General features: G+C 34.7%; 1 protein-coding gene across 1 annotated transcript in view; it reads left to right on the top strand.

Annotated features, from left to right (window-relative positions):
• Positions 1 to 17,895, top strand: part of LOC118184581 (uncharacterized) — a 566,531-nt gene that overhangs the window by 453,423 nt on the left and 95,213 nt on the right. Inside the window, exon 3 of the mRNA XM_085823800.1 lies at positions 2,406 to 2,473. Within this exon, the coding sequence (XP_085679926.1) occupies positions 2,406 to 2,473 (68 nt within the window). The remainder of the gene's footprint in view (positions 1 to 2,405; positions 2,474 to 17,895) is intronic.

The raw sequence follows: 17,895 nt of genomic DNA, 5'->3' as shown, positions 1-17,895 counted from the left end.
GCATATATTATTATTGTTGGTCGACTCAGCTTTTAGTTATTATTGTAAACATTGCTGTAAAGAAGATTTTAATTTCCTTTCATGTGCTTTGTGTTTGTGCAATCGGGCATAATACGTCGCTTGCGCCCATTGTTTGCTGTACTAGCTTTTAAATTGTTTTCCATGAATTCTGAATCACCCTGTATAACACGTAAAACCATTTGAAGATTCTTTTGTTCAATTTAGTCAGCCAAAAATGTAATGTGCTCGAGTTCTCACTCGATACAGGATCGTACTACTGCATGTATTTCGAAAACGAAAACCGTGTGTGACAGATTGATGCTTTCTAGATTCTTCTAAGATTAATATGTTTGACGCGGCTAAAGAAGTAAAATTTTTTACCTTTTTTAAATGTACAGTGGTAAACCACTTAATGATGATAATGCGTTATCCAAAGCGCGATTTCTCTCAACTGATCACACCACATGGTAACCGATTAATTCTTTCTTGTTCCTCCCATAGCAATAGTGCATATGAAATATGGAGGGAAAAAAACATGTAAATATCATAATGGGGTGTATATAATTTGTTCATTTATACTTGCTACGAAAATGTATTAGTTATAAACTTTATAGTTCATGAATACAGTTTTTATAATCAGTCTATGTTCAATATACAATACCCTGTCAGTACTCACCAGAAGGCAATTTGGCTCACTCCAAGGTTTTTTTGATCGATGGACACGTAAAAAAAAAAAAAAAAAAAAAAAAAAAAAAACCATGTTTAGGGTTGTTTGCGTTTTTTTTTTCTTTTTTTTTAATAATGTTTCTGAAAATTAATCTATTAATGTGAGATCATTTAAATCACTCGACAGCCGGTAGATGGCACTGACAAAATGAAATAAATACGGTATTAAATTAAAGAGAATATATACCATTTTAAATCCATATTCGATGTAAAGAAAATATAAATGACGCAGGTAGGAATATTTTGCAACGTATAAATGCAATTTACTCAAAACCTCTTGGCCGTCTTTGCCTATAATCGGTTATTTTTCTCACGTTTCATTGAAATCCAGAAGTCGACGATGCATCCTAAAACGAAATCCGCATAGTTACAGAAGGCATTTTTTGCTTACAGCAGACCTTCGTAAAACACTACGCCATTAACTAAAGCTGTCGTTAACCATTTTTTGCTTACAGCAGCTCTTCGTAAATCACTACGCCGTTAACTAAGACTGTCGTTAACCTTTTTTTTTTTTTTTTTTTCTGCTAACAGCAGCTCTTCGTAACCCACTACGCCGTTAGCTAAAACTGTCATTAACCATTTTTTGCTTAGAGCAGCTCTTCGTAAACCACTGCACCGTTAACTAAGACTGTCGTTAATCATTTTTTTGCTGACAGCAGCTCTTCGTAAACCACTACGCCATTAACTAAGACTGTCGTTAACCAAAATATTTCTCACTGTTTTATCATTCCAATGTGTACTTGAGCATACAGGAGAGATCAGGAAGAAGTGGCCGGGACACCAGATTTTAACTGTTGTACGGATGTGAGACTACTGACTCTGACTCTACAGCTCTAATACTATTTTGATAGAAAATACGTTGGGAGACGGATCCAGTGGTCACCCATTCCTTTTACCCTAGCACTTCTCGAGAGAATTTTTAGCTGTTTAGTTATTTCCAGTATATATTTACAAAAATGTATGCCTTTTCCGAACCTGGGTACAACGATACAGCAGTTAGTATATATCACTAAGTGCTACATCGATTAAGGCGGCTGCTTGGACATACAGCAGATGCTTTTTCCCTTCATATTGAACTAGTGGAAGATGCTAAATTGCAAATCTTCTTTCAGCAAGAATGGGACACAACGTAACGAATTTAAGCGTCGATTTGCAGAACTGTAAATGGGCAAAAATTGACCTATCCCATTTCCCAAAAGTAACCTTGATCGCATCCCACTTCTTTCTGTGAAGCTTTGTTTAGAGCGGTGCTTAAAATGAAATAGCTTATAGCTCAGAGAAGAGAATCACGCAAGCATTTGCAAGCGTTACACCACACGCTTTGCATAAAATATGGACCGAAAAGAAATATTGCTATGGTATTTGTCGTGCTGTTGTTAATGGTGAATATACTGAAACTTACAAGTTTTGCTTGTTAATATTTTTAGCAATTGAATTAATGAAAGCGCTTTTAATACGTTTCATATAGCATACTTCACACAGATGTCATGAAATTCCACCATTCATTCTCGAGTACTGCATATATGATGGAGTAATTTTATTTCCAAAAACACATTCCTTTTCTCACTTCTACTTTGGCAGCTCTCGAAATGTATTTGCTTCAAAATTTTTTTATAAAAACCACAAAATGTTGCACAGTACATTTTTGTATTTCATGTGATGCTTTTTTTTTCTTTCAGGTTGGAGAAATGTTACCGCTGTGTGGTCTTGCATGAGAAACATATGAATGTGTTGCAATATAAAGAAAGTGAGTCACTATTTTCCACTATTTCATAGAATAATTTAGAATTATTTATTTATTGTTTCCTTTCTTTAATGTATAAAGTTAGATAGGAGGTAAATGTGAGATATAAGCCTAATGCATTTTTTTTTTAATTTGAAAGTAATTTTATACGTTACTTTGCTAAAGTTGGCTACTTTATAATAAACTCAAATCTGCAACTGTAGTGCAAGTATGCAAAATTAGCTTTATTTCTATACACTCATTGCTTCTGACGAAGAGGATGCTATGCCTGATCGCCTTCGAAACTAGAGTTTTATTCAAAATCTAAGGCAAACTTACGTTGCTTTTTTGACCAGTTTTTAGTTCTAAATCAGCGTGCTTCTGTTCAGTTTAAACAATTGACATGTTTTCTGAATACAGCAAAATTTATGCAACAATGAGCTTTTAAAATAATTTTATACCGTCATTGAATGTATTGTGTCTTTATCTGTTTCCTGTGTTTTGTATAATCTACTTTATGCAACGCAGGCAGAAAAATTTGATACTTTGTCCTTGTATGGCCATGTAATTTCTTGATTTCGGATTATAGCTTTAGATGGTTGCGGAATCCGGACGATACCCGATTAGTCTATGCAAGCCGCCCAGTTGTCCGAACCTGCTTTCACCTGTCACCTATTCAATTTAAACAAGCGTAGTGGTTTTTTGAATGCATTTGTAGTCTTGTAAGTTAATGATTTATTGTCCGTAGAGATCATCAAATAGTTGTATTACTGAAAAATTCGTAAAACAATTTATAGGATAATCACCTTTTAACGATGTGAAAAAATTTCCTTTAAAAACTCCCCCACAAGGGCACGCAAAATTTCCCTGTGTAATATTTTGTTAAATATGTAAATACTCTACTTATAAACAATTTATCTGCTATTATAATGCTACAGGACACACTGAATGTTATGAACAGTGAAATACTGCTTGCTGGCTTGTCCATTTATACCATTCTTAACCTAGCGATATAAACCTAGACGTTAAGAAAAAATTTAATATTGGTACTACTTCTTTATTTTTAAATAGGCTCATTGTTATGAATAACCATATTTGATGCTTATGTCGTTAATCACAAACTTTGGGCCCCAGTAACAAAAGTATAACTCGCAATATTGACGATTCGTAATGTCCCCATGAAGTTATCCTTCCTGTTATGCAGATTGTCCATCTGTGCTTTGTCTTAAACTGTTAACCTAACCTAATCTGGTCAGATCTTTAAAATTTTTATCGTTAAAACATGGGAAATGGAATCCGAAAGTGATGGTCTTCTCATCCCTTGCCACTGATATCTAGACAGGTCTTTCATAAAAAACGCAGTTTAAGTGCCCCTATTACTCGCAGAGCTTAAAATAACTTTCGTTGTCAATTGATATTTTCAGGCTAAAGAACTTTAAAGCCTTATTTGCATCGTGTTAAGGTACCCGACTGCCATAACCTTGGGGCTGAGACCAGAGAAAGCATAGATGCTTGTGTTTTGCCCTTCCCTCCTTCCTGGAAGTCACAGCATTAGTCTACCCCCAGTTGTGCTCTATGGAGCAATACTTCTGGTCGTGAAATATCTCATAGGCTTCAATTATTCTCAATAAAAATAAATATTTGAGAAACGAGTAATAATAAATATTTGAGAAACCCGTCTTTCGACTGGGGGATGTTAGAGAAGTTTAGGTTTCAGTTGCTGAAGTTGCTACAGTTGTGTACATGCAATGTTAACCCACCTCCCCCACGACAAAAGCCAAAAAATTTCTGCTGTGCATTTTATGACTTGCATTTCCTTAGGACTTAATATTATTTTTGCACAGTCATCTCGAACTTGTATCTCAATAAACATTTTTCTTAGATTTTTTAGGTGACCCGAGAGGCACTTGAAAAGTATACGTTGTTTTTTTAATAATATCATTTTATATCAATATCGTTTATTTTTTAATCGGTCCCTTTATAAGTGTTTCGACGAAATTGCATCAATGTTTTTAATATGAAGTGGCTTTCATTTTTGTTATCGTCATAAATGAAAATTATTTCAATAAATAAAATATTGGGAAAAAATTATCTATTGTGCTTCAACTTCAGTGCACGGAATAAAAAAAAGTCATACTAGCGCTAGTTAAATCGATGAATTATTATCTACAATTCCCCAGCATCAGCCAGTTTTATGTCGATCGTAAACTCAATGCGCAACTTTGTTTTCAATTAATATGCAAATGTAATTTTATAACTATCGTAAAATTGTTTGGCTTGGATGCTCGCCGCAGTTCAAATTCCATTTTATGTTCGGTGGGTTAGTGTTACTGCTCCGGATGAAACAGATAAACGGTTCAATAACGATTTCAGAATTAATAATATTTTGCTCTTATCTTGTATTCTGGTCGCCTGTTTTCTTTGTGTTTTCTTACACTGAATGCATATCCATTCTTTTGTGTGTACGCTGCAATAGAGACGTACCTGCCTTTCTGTTTATCTTTACATATTTTAAGAGCTTATCCAAAAGGCTGTAAGTATTTCTTTTAATTCGTTAAATTTCATCCATTTGCGGCACATTTTGTTGATACTAAAAGTACATATAGTATTCCCAGTTTTTAGACTGTTATGTGACGTTATGCTAACAGAGCATTTATCAACTCTTTGACCTGCTAAGAGTTGTCATTCCAAGAAACATAAGTTTTTAGTTTATCTTTCACACAGCCTGGTATAATTCTCAGATTGTAGCCACGATGTCTCATGAAATATTTGTCTTTAAACTACAGCTGTATTAAATAATATAAATGCTTGATCAATTGACCGGTTTAACATAATAAACTACTTTCTTAAAAGTTTATAGCCTTATTTTTATAATACTAGTCGCTTCCACAGCCAGCCGTATAAAATATTTATTATGGGAAAAAATATGTAATGATTATAATGGGTCCAGGTATCAGATCCAGCTAGTAATTGAAACACCAGTAGTAACACTAGTAATTGAATCCAGCTAGTAGAGATGAAAAATGGCGTTTATTACATTTAAATCGCCTTGTTTATTAATCATTATTGAGACGCATTATATTTGAACGAAGGGCTGAACCATCATACTTTGCCGCGTAGAAGATAAAAAAGTTTTTGGGGGAAGTGGCAACACATTTCTTACAAATATCTGAGTTTGTTGATTAAATTTGAAAGATAAATATCTTACTCTTATCGAGTGGCAACACATTTCTTTTAAACTGCTGAGTTCTCTGATTACATTTGAAACATAAATATCTTACGCTTTGCCCAGTGGCAAAACGTTGCTTTTAAATTGCTGAGCTTGTTAATCAAAATTTCATTAAATTTGCGCAAAATATAATATAAATTTCAAGTTCTGGCCTCAGATGCACATGTTCGAAATATAGACTAGCTATGCTCAAAATTTGGTGGCTGTAGGGTCCGCCGCTTTTCCACAGTACGTGGGACATACATACGTACATATACGTACACACATACATACATGCATATATACATACAGATTATGCATTATTTAATACTAAGGGAAATATTAGAGCCCATGAGTAATAAATATGATTTATGATTTGTCTGCATGCATCTCATAAACGGTTAATCATGAACACATGGTTCCTATTTAAGAAAACGAACCAAACAAAAGTAGACTTTTAAGCTATGATAATTTCAGTTACGTGATACCTTTTAGTAAAATTACTGAAAAGTAAAATTTTTCTATAAGCTGTATGGAGAAAATTTGGGTTAAAAACTAATTCCAGCTGTCTTGATCTTTGAAAAAAATCTGGTCTAATAGATTAGAAAAGTCTCGTTTATGTCCACACTTGCTATGAATTCTGTATGTTACTGGGTCAAAATTATATTACCTAAACTACTTTCGCCCAATGCAAGAAGTTGATTTTCGAAGCCATAAAAATTTAATGAGGTAAAAAGTTTAGAATTTCAGAATTTCTAAAAAGCCACTTTGACCTGTATAATGATTAACGCTGCTGGCTGTCATTCCCAATCTTTCATTGGAAAATAGTTGGAATTTTGTAGATATATAGTGCCTGTGCGACATAGAGGCACTTAAAATACACAGCGGGCCGAACGTTTAATGATTTGGTGATAGGAGTAGACACGTGGGAGACCTTCGAATCCGTCACTTGAGATGTTTTCCATCAATAACGAGATCGAATTTCTTCATTACCGCAGGTATAAAATCAGTCGTCATCTTGAACAACGTACTCTGTGATGAGACGGCTAAATGATCGATGAGTATTGGTTGTTCCGGACGAATGCATAAGGTTGCAAGTGTGAGGCCATTTGAAACAGCAGCAGCAAGAATTTTTAGAAAAGTGAACCTGAGATTTATGCTTTGAATTACGTCTTATTCGATTATATCTCGGAAAATTTCGTTGATGCAGTGGTTCCTTGCGTAAGAACGTAATCCATTCCGCGGTTGATTTCGTGATGGACGTATAGCATATATACATGTAGATTAGAAAACTCTCGCCTGTGTCCACTGTTGTTATGAATTCTGTATGTTACTGGGTCAAAATTATACTACTTAAACTACTTTCGCCCAATGCAAAAAGGTGATTTTAGAAGCCATAAAAAATTAATGAGGTAAAAATTTTAGAATTTCAGAATTTCTGAAAAGCCACTTTGACCTGTATAGTGATTAATGCTGCTGGCTGACAAATAATCGTAACTCTTTTCCGAGCTCGACCCCAAAATTTCTCAAAATATGAAACGCGTCATCAGTGTTCAAAATTCTAGGACTTCAATTATCAGCTACAAAAACGCATACATGCATTGCATACGTATTCAGTAGTACTACAGTGGATCCAGTGCATTATGGAGTACAGGGAAATGAGAGTGCAGATTTTCTGGCAGACAAAGAATGACTGTCGCCTTAAAACGAGAAATTTTATGAACTGTCATTCTACTAATAGATAGATAAATATGAAATATGGGAAGGTTCATGGTTTATAATTGTTCATAAAAACTAGGAGAAAGACTTGGCAATATCTCCTGGGCAAGGAATTTAATATTCCTGATTTTCTTCGTGCTAAAGCTGTAGTATCATTTCATCTTTTGGTTCAACACAGTTGCTTTGATAATCATCTGTTTAGCATAAAACTGAAGAATTCTCCTGTGTATTTATTGCCTTAGTGATTTTGGACCACTCGTGGGCAAAAAACATTTAAACAAGTGCTTTGAAATGAATAATTTTAATTCTGTCGACCAAAGTACTGGGAAGTAAGACGGCTGAAAACTTAAGTGCTAAAAGCTAGAGACGTTTGTAAATAAATAAATAGTTCAGTATGTTATCATAAATTTTTCACATGTATAAAGTGTCCTCATTTAACTCATTTCTTAATTTTGAACCATTAGCGTGCGACCCACCGTTCAAAGGATAGGAAATCATGCAGCCGTTTGGAAACAACCTGCGTATGATTTCATTCAAACTTGAAATCTCTCACAATTTCATGTTATTTCCAGGTGAATACCGAAAATTCTTCTGCACATTGCCGCACTGTGCTTCTGGGAACGCATAAGAAGAAAGCATTGGCGCGAATTTCCTCGAATACATTCGGAGGATAAAAATTCAGATTAAATTGTATTCTGATTCTTTGCCGATACCATTTCCTTATGTTTGCTGTTTCTGTTCTTTCTCTACTTTCCTCGGATCGGCGAAAACTCCTATCAAACCTACTGGCTCTGGAATTTCTTGTTTCGCTTCCCCCTTTTCACCCCTTTCTCACTTCTCGAGCGTCGGTAGTGGGTAGATAAAATGATTGGAGGATGGGCAGGGGTAGAGGGTTTTATTGATTTTTGGATTTACTTGGATTTGCATATATTTAAGTTGGTTGCCATTTCTGCCCTCGTAGGTCGTTGATCGTTGTGTCTGTTTGATGTGAAGTAGAGGAATTGTGACATCTTCATTTGCTATTTGAATTTACAGATTGTGTTTAAAGTATCAAGAGTTCATTTTGAAAAATATGTAACTTAAGACTGCAATTAATAATATGTAACTTAATACTGCAATTGAAAGACAAGTTAATGATCGTATGATCTTGAATTCAGAATGTTATTGTTTCTCTGTTTATTGGCATTCGTGTGTTTGGTGATATATTGGCTATCTAAGAATTATCTTTAAGTATTAAATTTTTAATAACTGTAGAAGCTGCATATTATAGTATGGTTTGTCATTCGTGATGCGGAAACCTATTAAATGTTCTATTTCAGCTAAATCATTAGCGAGTAATCATGTAGATGCTGCAGGAGAAGGGGCAACGATTGTAATCAACCAGTCATACAAGTGCTGAATACGTTTTGCAGGCAGCTCCAGATAAAGCATTTGTACGTGGCATAGTGCATTCATACGTTGCATAATGGACGCTTCATCTAATAATTTTCTGCTTGCTATATGCAGTTTGAAAGTAATTGTACGTCATCTACAGATGCAAAATATGTCGTGATTTTATGCATCCAGTGCGACAAACGGTCTTTGAGTATCAAACTTGTAAGGAGTTACTGAAAGTTCAACTTTTGAAAACTAATTCTTGGACATCTTGATGTGCTACAACTCAACAAAATGAGCAGAAGACTAATTATTATGAACAAATAAAGCAAGTTCAGAAATTTCAGTTAAATATTCTTAGACAATTTCCTGATTCCCCCACAGAAAAGTTTTTAAAGGGGGGACTGAATTTTTCTGGATCATTTAGAAAGGCCAAATATTGGACTGGAATCTTCAGTATCGCTATTAGCCAAAGTTCTTCAGTCCAAGAACTTTGGACTAATAGCGTATTTGTTGACTGCAAATTGAAATGGGAATTACACAAAGACATTTCTATACTTTAAATGGCATTGTTGATAAAGGCTTATAATAGCATTTCAAAGTTTTTGAAAAAGGGTGGTCAGACCTCATGAAGAGGTTGGATTGGGGTGCCGCAACTCGCAATACCTATTCGTCATGCTTCGTAGTTTTGAAGAGTTAAATTCTGGTGATATGTTTTTATTGTTACCTCTATTTAATTCAGGTTTGGTGCAAGTGTCTTTCAACCATCAAAATAGCATACTGATCATATAACAGGAATTGGTATCCCTTCAAGAAACGAATGTTTAAATATATGGATGTAAAATTTTATCTCGAACCTAGTTACAGATCCCGTCTTGATTCGTAATTACCAATCTGTTACTTATCTGTAAAAAAAAATATATATATATAAAATTCAGTACGATTACTCATTGCTATGGTACCTACTTACAGTAGCTTACAACCGACTCAATGGCAGTCAGTTAACAAGACGTTTGTCGCATGATACCAAATCCAGGGATTTTCCCGCTGCCAGTTTCATGAGAATCATTCTGGAGGATACAATTCAAATTCGAAAGAGTAGTATCCGTCTCCAAAGGAGTGATATCCCACCTCTCTCTAATGGCAACAACCTCAAAGAAGCGACTTTTCGCTCTAGTAAGAAGCGGTCCCTTCTCACACAAAAAAAGGAGTGACCCTTTCTTCGTTCGCTCTTTTCGATAGCGAGATATCGCCCAATATTCGGGTGAAACCATACACATTACAAGGAGTTATAGTACTCTGCTCACTCTTTGATGGTGCAATTTTTATATCCTTATATTATATTTATTTTATTTGCAAACTGAAAATTAGTATTTGCTGTATGTAAAGTTTATGCCTGAGGTAAAGTTTGAGATTTCTGGTTAATATTATCTCTTGAAAAAATGTTTTGCACTACTTTTTAACACGCTGTTGTGATTTTAAATATCTGACATATGCATCTGTTTTAGATTTACTATCTATGTACTTGCAAAAACATTTAATGGTAATGAAGAAGATTATGAATCAAAGTAGGCCATCACTGAAACAAAAAGCACAGTTTAAAGACAGTCATATCTTCATTGTTTGGACATAGTTTTTCTTTCCAAATCTAACGAAATATATATTTCAAAAAATTACATCCACATTAAAATATTGGAAATTGGGTGTCATATTACAATATTTAACATTCTGAAATACTTAACACTATCACTATCTCATAGTACTTCTGATATGAAATTACTTTGAATACATAGAATATATTTTATTTTACAGAAACATGGTTTTTGCCTTTATCTATGTGTAGTAAGTAATAAAAATAAGGAAATTAATACAACTTATACTTAAAAACTAGAATAGCAAGAAATTCGGACTGAAAACTTGGTGTTGCAACTTATGATCTTTTATCTTATTCTTATTATTTACATTTAATAACATCAATAAGTGAAAGTTTGCTTACCTTTCTTAATAAATATCCACAGGAACGCTTGGAATTCCTTTTCATTTTTATTACACAGAAGTTTTATTTACAGCTATGTACAAGAATTGTATGCTTACATTAGAACATTCATCATGTTTTTCTGGTTGCCACTACATCTATCTCAAAAATCCGCAATGCGGTAAGAAAAATATAACAAGCTAAAAGTAAAAAACGCTGCGCCTTCTCGTGGCCAGCTACATAAACTGTAACATCCTCCCCCTCGATGAACTCTTGGTTCATCAAAGGATTGGATTCTGAAGTTATCTTAAAACTAAATGCTTTTAATCTTCTACAAGTTTAAGTGTTCATAGATGCAGTGTTCGCAATTTAAGTTCATTGTAGTCAGTTCAAAGAGTTCAAGTCATTTCTAATGGGTACAATAACTGCACAGGATGACGAAGTTGAGTTCCATTAGCTAAACGGACAGTGCAAGCCCTTATTTTCCCATCTCGTCCTGGATGACACTCCTGTACAACTCCCATCTTCCATAATAATCTTGGTAATTTTTCTTCATGTACTAGAACTACAGAGCCTTTCAAAAGATCTGTTACGGCATTACCTCTCTGAATTTGTTTTACGTTTCTAATTTCAAGTAAGTATTCTCTTTTCCATCTTTTCCAAAACTCTTCTAATAACCTTAGCCGGTATTTATATCGCCTTGTTAAATTTTCTTTAGTTGAATCAGGTTCAAGAATTTTGACAGATGGTAAGGATGTCAGTCTTCGTCCAACTAGAAAATGAGCTGACGTCAGCGGTTCTGGTTCTCCAACTTCACTATAAACATACGTCAGTGGACGCGAATTCAATATCGCCTCAATTTCAATTAAAACTGTTTCCAGCTCTTCAAATTTAAGTGAAGCCTTCATGAGTATTTTCTTCAAACATGACTTGATAGATCTAACAAGCCTTTCCAAGAAACTGCCCCACCAAGCCGCCTTCTCCACATTGAATTTCCACTCAATACCTTTATTACCAAAATAATTTTGAACTTCTGCGTCCTTGATGGTATTCCATAGTTTTTGTAAATCCTTGTCTGCTCTTTTGAAGGTTTTTGCATTGTCTGAATATATTATTCGACATACTCCTCTTCTTGAAATAAATCTTCTAAAGGACAGAAGAAAATTGTTTGCTGTTTGGCTAGACACAAGTTCCAGATGCACTGCTCTGGTTACAGCGCATGTATACAGAGCAATATAAGCTTTCCCAGTTTCATCCTTTTTACTCATAGGACCAGCAAAATCAAGTCCTACAACTTCGAAGGGATTTGCTTCTGTTATTCTTTCGATTGGTAAAGGAGCGATATCCTGACTTAGTGGCTTAGCTTTAAATATGTAGCAAATCACACACTTGTTAATATTACTCTTTACACGCTGTCGAGCCTTAAGTATCCAAAATTTTTCCCTAATTTGAGTTAAAGTTTCAGCTACACTAGCGTGTGCTTGCATTTCGTGACAATCTTTAATGATATGATCTGTGAAATGAGACTTCTCAGGTAGTATGGCTGGGTATGTTTGATTATAGCTTAACCCAGCATTTTGAAGCCTTCCTCCTACTCTGAGTATTCCATTTGAGTCTACAAATGGATTTAATGTAAATATTTTCGAACTATGTATGCTTTGTTTCATCTTTAATTTCCTTATTTCTTCTCTAAAATTTTCTTCCTGAGTTTTCTTGATCCAGAAATTCTCTGCTTCATTCATCTCTTCAGCCTTAACAGGTCCAATTCTTCTTAGTTTTGGGTTTTTCAAATTATTGATAAATCTGAAAACATAAGATGTTATTCTATATACCTTTTTTATGTCACTAAAGTTCTCGATAGGAATGATATTTTCAACAATACAGTTTGCTGTTAAAATTTCTTGCTTCTTTCCTTTTCGTTTCTCAGAATTTGTTATTTTATCATCTTCCTTAAAATTTCTCGAAGATCTGGGCCAAACGCTGTTATCTTTGACAAGCCAAGGTGGGCCATACCACCACAGCTCATTTTTTGAAAGGGTTTCTACCTTCTGTTCTCTCGTCAATAAGTCCGAAGGATTCTCATGGCTGGGACAATAATTCCACCAATCTGGATCAGTTTTCTCTTGTATTTCTAGACACCTATTTCGTACAAATTGTTTCCATTTTGTCGGATCAGCCTTGACCCAATATAATACAGTTTCTGAATCTGTCCACATATAAATCTTCATTTCTATGTTTTTCAACGAATGTCGGATGTATGTGATGAGTCGAGCTCCTATGACTGCTCCTAAAAGCTCCAGTCGAGGTAACGTAACCCTTTTTATGGGAGCAACTCTTGCTTTGGACATAACAAATGATGTTTTTGTTAACTCATTTTCATTGTATCTCAAATATACAACGGCACCATATCCCTTTTGGCTACTATCTGTAAAACAGTGCAATTGAATATTCGACAGATTTCCTTTTGACAGATTGTTGAAATAATGTCTTGAAATTTCAACATTTTTTAATTTATGAATTTCATTATACCAGGTTTTAAATCGATTCTGCAATTCTTGATCAAGTGGTACATCCCATTGGTAACCTCTTTGTCAACATTCTTGCATCATCATTTTAGCTGCAACAACAAAGGGAGATATGAAACCGATAGGATCGTATAGTTCGCCCGCAACTTGAAGAATCTTCCGTTTTGTTATTTCCTCAGCCGGATCCTTGAGTAATTCATCTTTGATTCGAAATTTCAGTTTATCTGCTTCATGATTCCAAATATATCCTAACAAAGTGCTATTCATTCCGTCTCCATTAAACTTCGTATTTTCAGCTGCTTTCCAAATCGCATGTAATTGGGCGTTATTGCTCCTCCACTTTCTCATATTGAAACTAGCAAGCATCATAATTCTTTCCACATCTTCATAAATTTCTGAAGCTTCTTCTTCATCATCTGTACCATGAATCAAATCATCTACGTAAAAATTTTCTTCAAGAAGCTGACAGATCTTCGAATATTGTGCTTTCAACTTGCGTGATGCTTTATAGTTGCTGCTAGTAAAAAGGTGCTACAGGTTGCTCCGAATATTACACGCGTCATTCTTAAAATCGTCGGTTGCTCCTTTTCCTTTGAAGTCCAAAGAAATCTTACTGCATTTCTATCCTCAGGCTTCAACAGAATTTGTAGAAAAGCAGCTTCGATATCTGCAGCAAATGATATTTTGTGTTGACGAAATTTAATTAGCAAATCTAATAATTCAGGGTTTAAATTTGGTCCTGAATGTAAGCAATCATTTAAAGATAGACTGTCATGAGTATGCGAGGAAGCATCAAATACGACCCTTAATTTCGTAGAATCGTGATCTTCTCTGATTACACAATGGTGTGGCAAATAATAGATGTTTTCTTCAGAATTCTTCGGAGCCTTTTCAGCTATTCCTTTATTTAGATAATCTTCAATTACTCTTGAATACTTGTCATAAATTTCAGGATTTTTCTTAAACCTTCTAAGTAAACTGTTCCATCTGTTTAAGGCGATGTTATAATTACTACCTATTTTGTTCATATTGTCCTTCCAAGATAATGAAACTTCATAACGATTGGTTTTATATTCAATAGTTTCTTCAAATCTACGCATAACTTCAGTGTCATTCTCATTTGTTGAATAGTCATGTATTCCAATTGCATCTAAATCCCATATCTTTTTTAGAGCTGCACTAATTTCCAAATCATGTGCATGTGAAGTATTCTCAACAACATTCATTACCGTAATTCCGGAATGAAGTGTAGAAACATTACTTAATGCTTCAGTTCCGCTTATAGTGTAACCAAATAAGGTTTCAGGAGGCAACAAGACCCTTTGATAATCTTTTAACCTTCCCAGTGACTATTTTCCAATAATAATCATTACCAATTAATACTGATATTTGAGAGTTATGGACACTTATATCTGTAGCATCAGCAAGTCTTATCGAATTTTCCTTACAATAATTAAGTATTTCCTTTCCTGGTCTACCAATAAGAGCTTGATTAATTTCTGGAGTTTCAAGAGCTTCAATTATTATTTTCCCAGATTCACATATATCTTTAAGAATAACCTTAACCTTTTTTAGCCTTTTAACTGTAGGCTCAGTAGAGCCAAAGGTGTAAATCTGAAGTTCTTCTTCCCCCACAACACTTAATTTTAATTGTTTTGATACTTCTGTCAGGATGAAAGATTTATGAGAGGCAGAATCGAAAATGAGTATTACATTTTTTCTTCTATTCTGACCTAAAGCTATTGCATTTGCAGTTTGTAAATAAACCCTATTTTTGTTATCTCTTTCCGAAATTGACGGCACCACTGTGTCTGTTTTAAGCTCACCTTTATTTTCCCGTTTATTTTCAAATTTATTATCATGTAAAATAGTATTATGCCTTAATGAACATAAATCACAGCGTATATCCGAGCTGCAACGGGCAGATGTATGAGACTTACGAAAGCATAAGTAGCATCTGTTAGCCAATTTTAATTTTTTTTCTTTTTTCCTCAATTGGAATTGCGAAATTTGAAGTAGAATGTTTCAAAGATTCATTTTCTATCTTCCCACAAAATATACAACCGGCTGTTGATGTATTCGTATTCAACGACGCAACTGCTGGAACAAAATGTTTGTTTTTGAAGGCAGTATGATATTTCTCACTTTTAATAAGGTCTCGCGATTGATGTTTATGTTGTTCGGTTCTAATGTTAAACTCGGAATAGTTTGGCGATGTTTGGAGAAACGTACGCTCTCTGCTTTCAACTTCCTTCTTCAGAAATTCCAAAATGTTAGTCACTGTGGTTTCTGTGTCAGGGGTTAAAGATCGCTTAAACTCTAAAACCAATTCGCTAGGAAGTATCCTCATTAGCAATGGGCATAACAAATAGCTGTAAGAATTCGAAGTAACGTTAAGGGAATCAAGGCTTCTAATTTCAATTTCTAAGCTATCATATAAGTTACGTAATGTTTTAATATCATCTATTTTTTTAACTGGCTTTAAATTCAGCAGACGATTCATATGTGCATTTATTAAAATGTCCTTTTTACCCAAACCTTTCTTTCAGAATATTTATTGCCTTAGCATAATTTTCGGCAACTAACGGTAATCCCTTTATTGACATTAAAGCTGTGTCCGTTGTGACGTCGTGGATGCTTCAGTGGGAACGGAATCAACACTGATAGTGGTGATTCATCACTTTTTAATAACACAACATATCACAGATACAACATTAATACATTTAGAAAACTTTAGTAGATATCCGAGCTGGTGACACGATCAGAGACGTTAACGAAGATGGTACTCGTCATCACTCGACAAACAAAGTCTCCACACCTCAGCTCGCTCGCGGAGCTTCCCAAACTCTCCCTCACTGACAGGCGTCTCACAGAAATCTCATCTCTTTACGCATGCGTAATTCTCAGTTAAGTCGTTGCCATTCACAGTTCTTTAAATAAGGTGTTAAAATGAATTATAGTACTCGTACTGTGAGGAGTTTGCTAACGATGTTCTCTCTAGTCAAGAGCATCATAGGTCTTTCTAGTAGAGTTCAGGAGCGTTCTTTACAGACTAACTCCTTCCGCCTCCAGATTTTGTTTTCCTCGGACACAGAGGAAACAAAACGTTTTTTTTTAGGTTCCTACGGGATAAAATACAAGTTCAGGCAGGCGTTCACTACAAACAAACACCTTCCGCCTCCAGTTTTTGTTTCTCCGGACACAGGAGAAGTAAACCTTCACAGTTCACAGTTTATGGTTTCAATAGAGTGTTCAACATTTTACCAGTTAATTTTAAACCACACTGTTACAAAGGCTCTCCACTCTCATAACCAGGCCATCATAAAAAGAACACATTTAAAAATACATATACAATATATAAAAAAACAAAACAAAAATTTTTGTTTTTAATAAAGCTAACAATTTACTATATAGTACGAATTAAAAAAAATACAATATACATAATCAAATAACAAGACAAATTAAAAGAAATGATAACTAGTCTATTTAACTGGCATGTACAGAGTTTCTACTTAGTCTACATTTAAGTTGTCACTTCCCTTTTTATGATGTATCGTAAAATTATAAGATTGCAAGGCTAAGGCCCAGCGTAATAATCGACCATTTCTACCTGCATTATTTTTTAGCCATACTAGGGGATTATGGTCCGTTTGAATTGAAAATTTAGTCTGCCCATCTATATACCCTTTCAGTTTTTTTATTCCATACAGAATTGCGGCACACTTTTTTTCAGTGGTGGAATACTTCCGCTCACTATCAGTAAATTTTTTACTGAGATACAATATGGGATGTTCTTTTCCTTTATCATCCTTTTGGGCTAAAACAAAACCATATCCTTGATCTGACGCGTCTGTCTGTAGTATAAATGGTTTAGAAAAATCGGGTGCATGTAGCACAGGCCTACTAGATAGCTTTTCTTTTAAGGATTTGAATGATTCATTACATTCATCATTCCAAACAATTTTACCCCTTTTGTTATTCCCTTTTAACAAATTTATCAATGGTGCGGTTATAGCAGAAAACATAGGTATATATTGTCTGTAGTATCCAGCTAACCCTAGGAAAGCTCTAATCTCAGTTTTAGTTGTGGGAACAGGAAAATTTTGAACCGCTTCGATTTTTAGTTCTGCTGGAGAACGTTTTCCTCGACCTACTATGTGACCGAGATATTGGACTTCTTCTTGTGCAAACTTGCACTTAGAGGGTTTAATAGTTAAATTGGCTTTTCTTATTCTTTCTAAAATTTCATGTAAATGTTGTAAATGTTCCTCCCACGTTTCAGAAAAAATAGCAATATCATCTAAATAAGGGGTCGCATATTTCTCACATCCGCACAATATTTCGCTCATCATTTTACTGAAATAATAAGGAGCATTTTTAAGCCCAAATGGCATGCGCAAAGGCCTATATACGCCAAAATTTGTAGCAAATGCAGCAATTTTCTGCGCCCTAGGGGTCAGCGGAATTTGCCAATAACCTTTAGTTAAGTCTATCAAGGTGATAAATTTGGCTGCTGCAACAGTTTCAACACGTTGCTCTATATTGGGGATCGGATAGAACTCAGTACGCGTTATTTCGTTTAACTTTCTGTAATCAATACACGGCCTAGGATCCCTACCTGGTGCTTCAACAAGGATCATGGGTG

Source organism: Stegodyphus dumicola, chromosome 9 (assembly GCF_044657685.1).
Source record: "Stegodyphus dumicola isolate Sdum_Otavi_A_Nest chromosome 9, ASM4465768v1".
NCBI classification, from domain to species: Eukaryota; Metazoa; Arthropoda; class Arachnida; order Araneae; family Eresidae; genus Stegodyphus; species Stegodyphus dumicola.
This window is presented reverse-complemented; position numbering and strand designations above follow the sequence as displayed.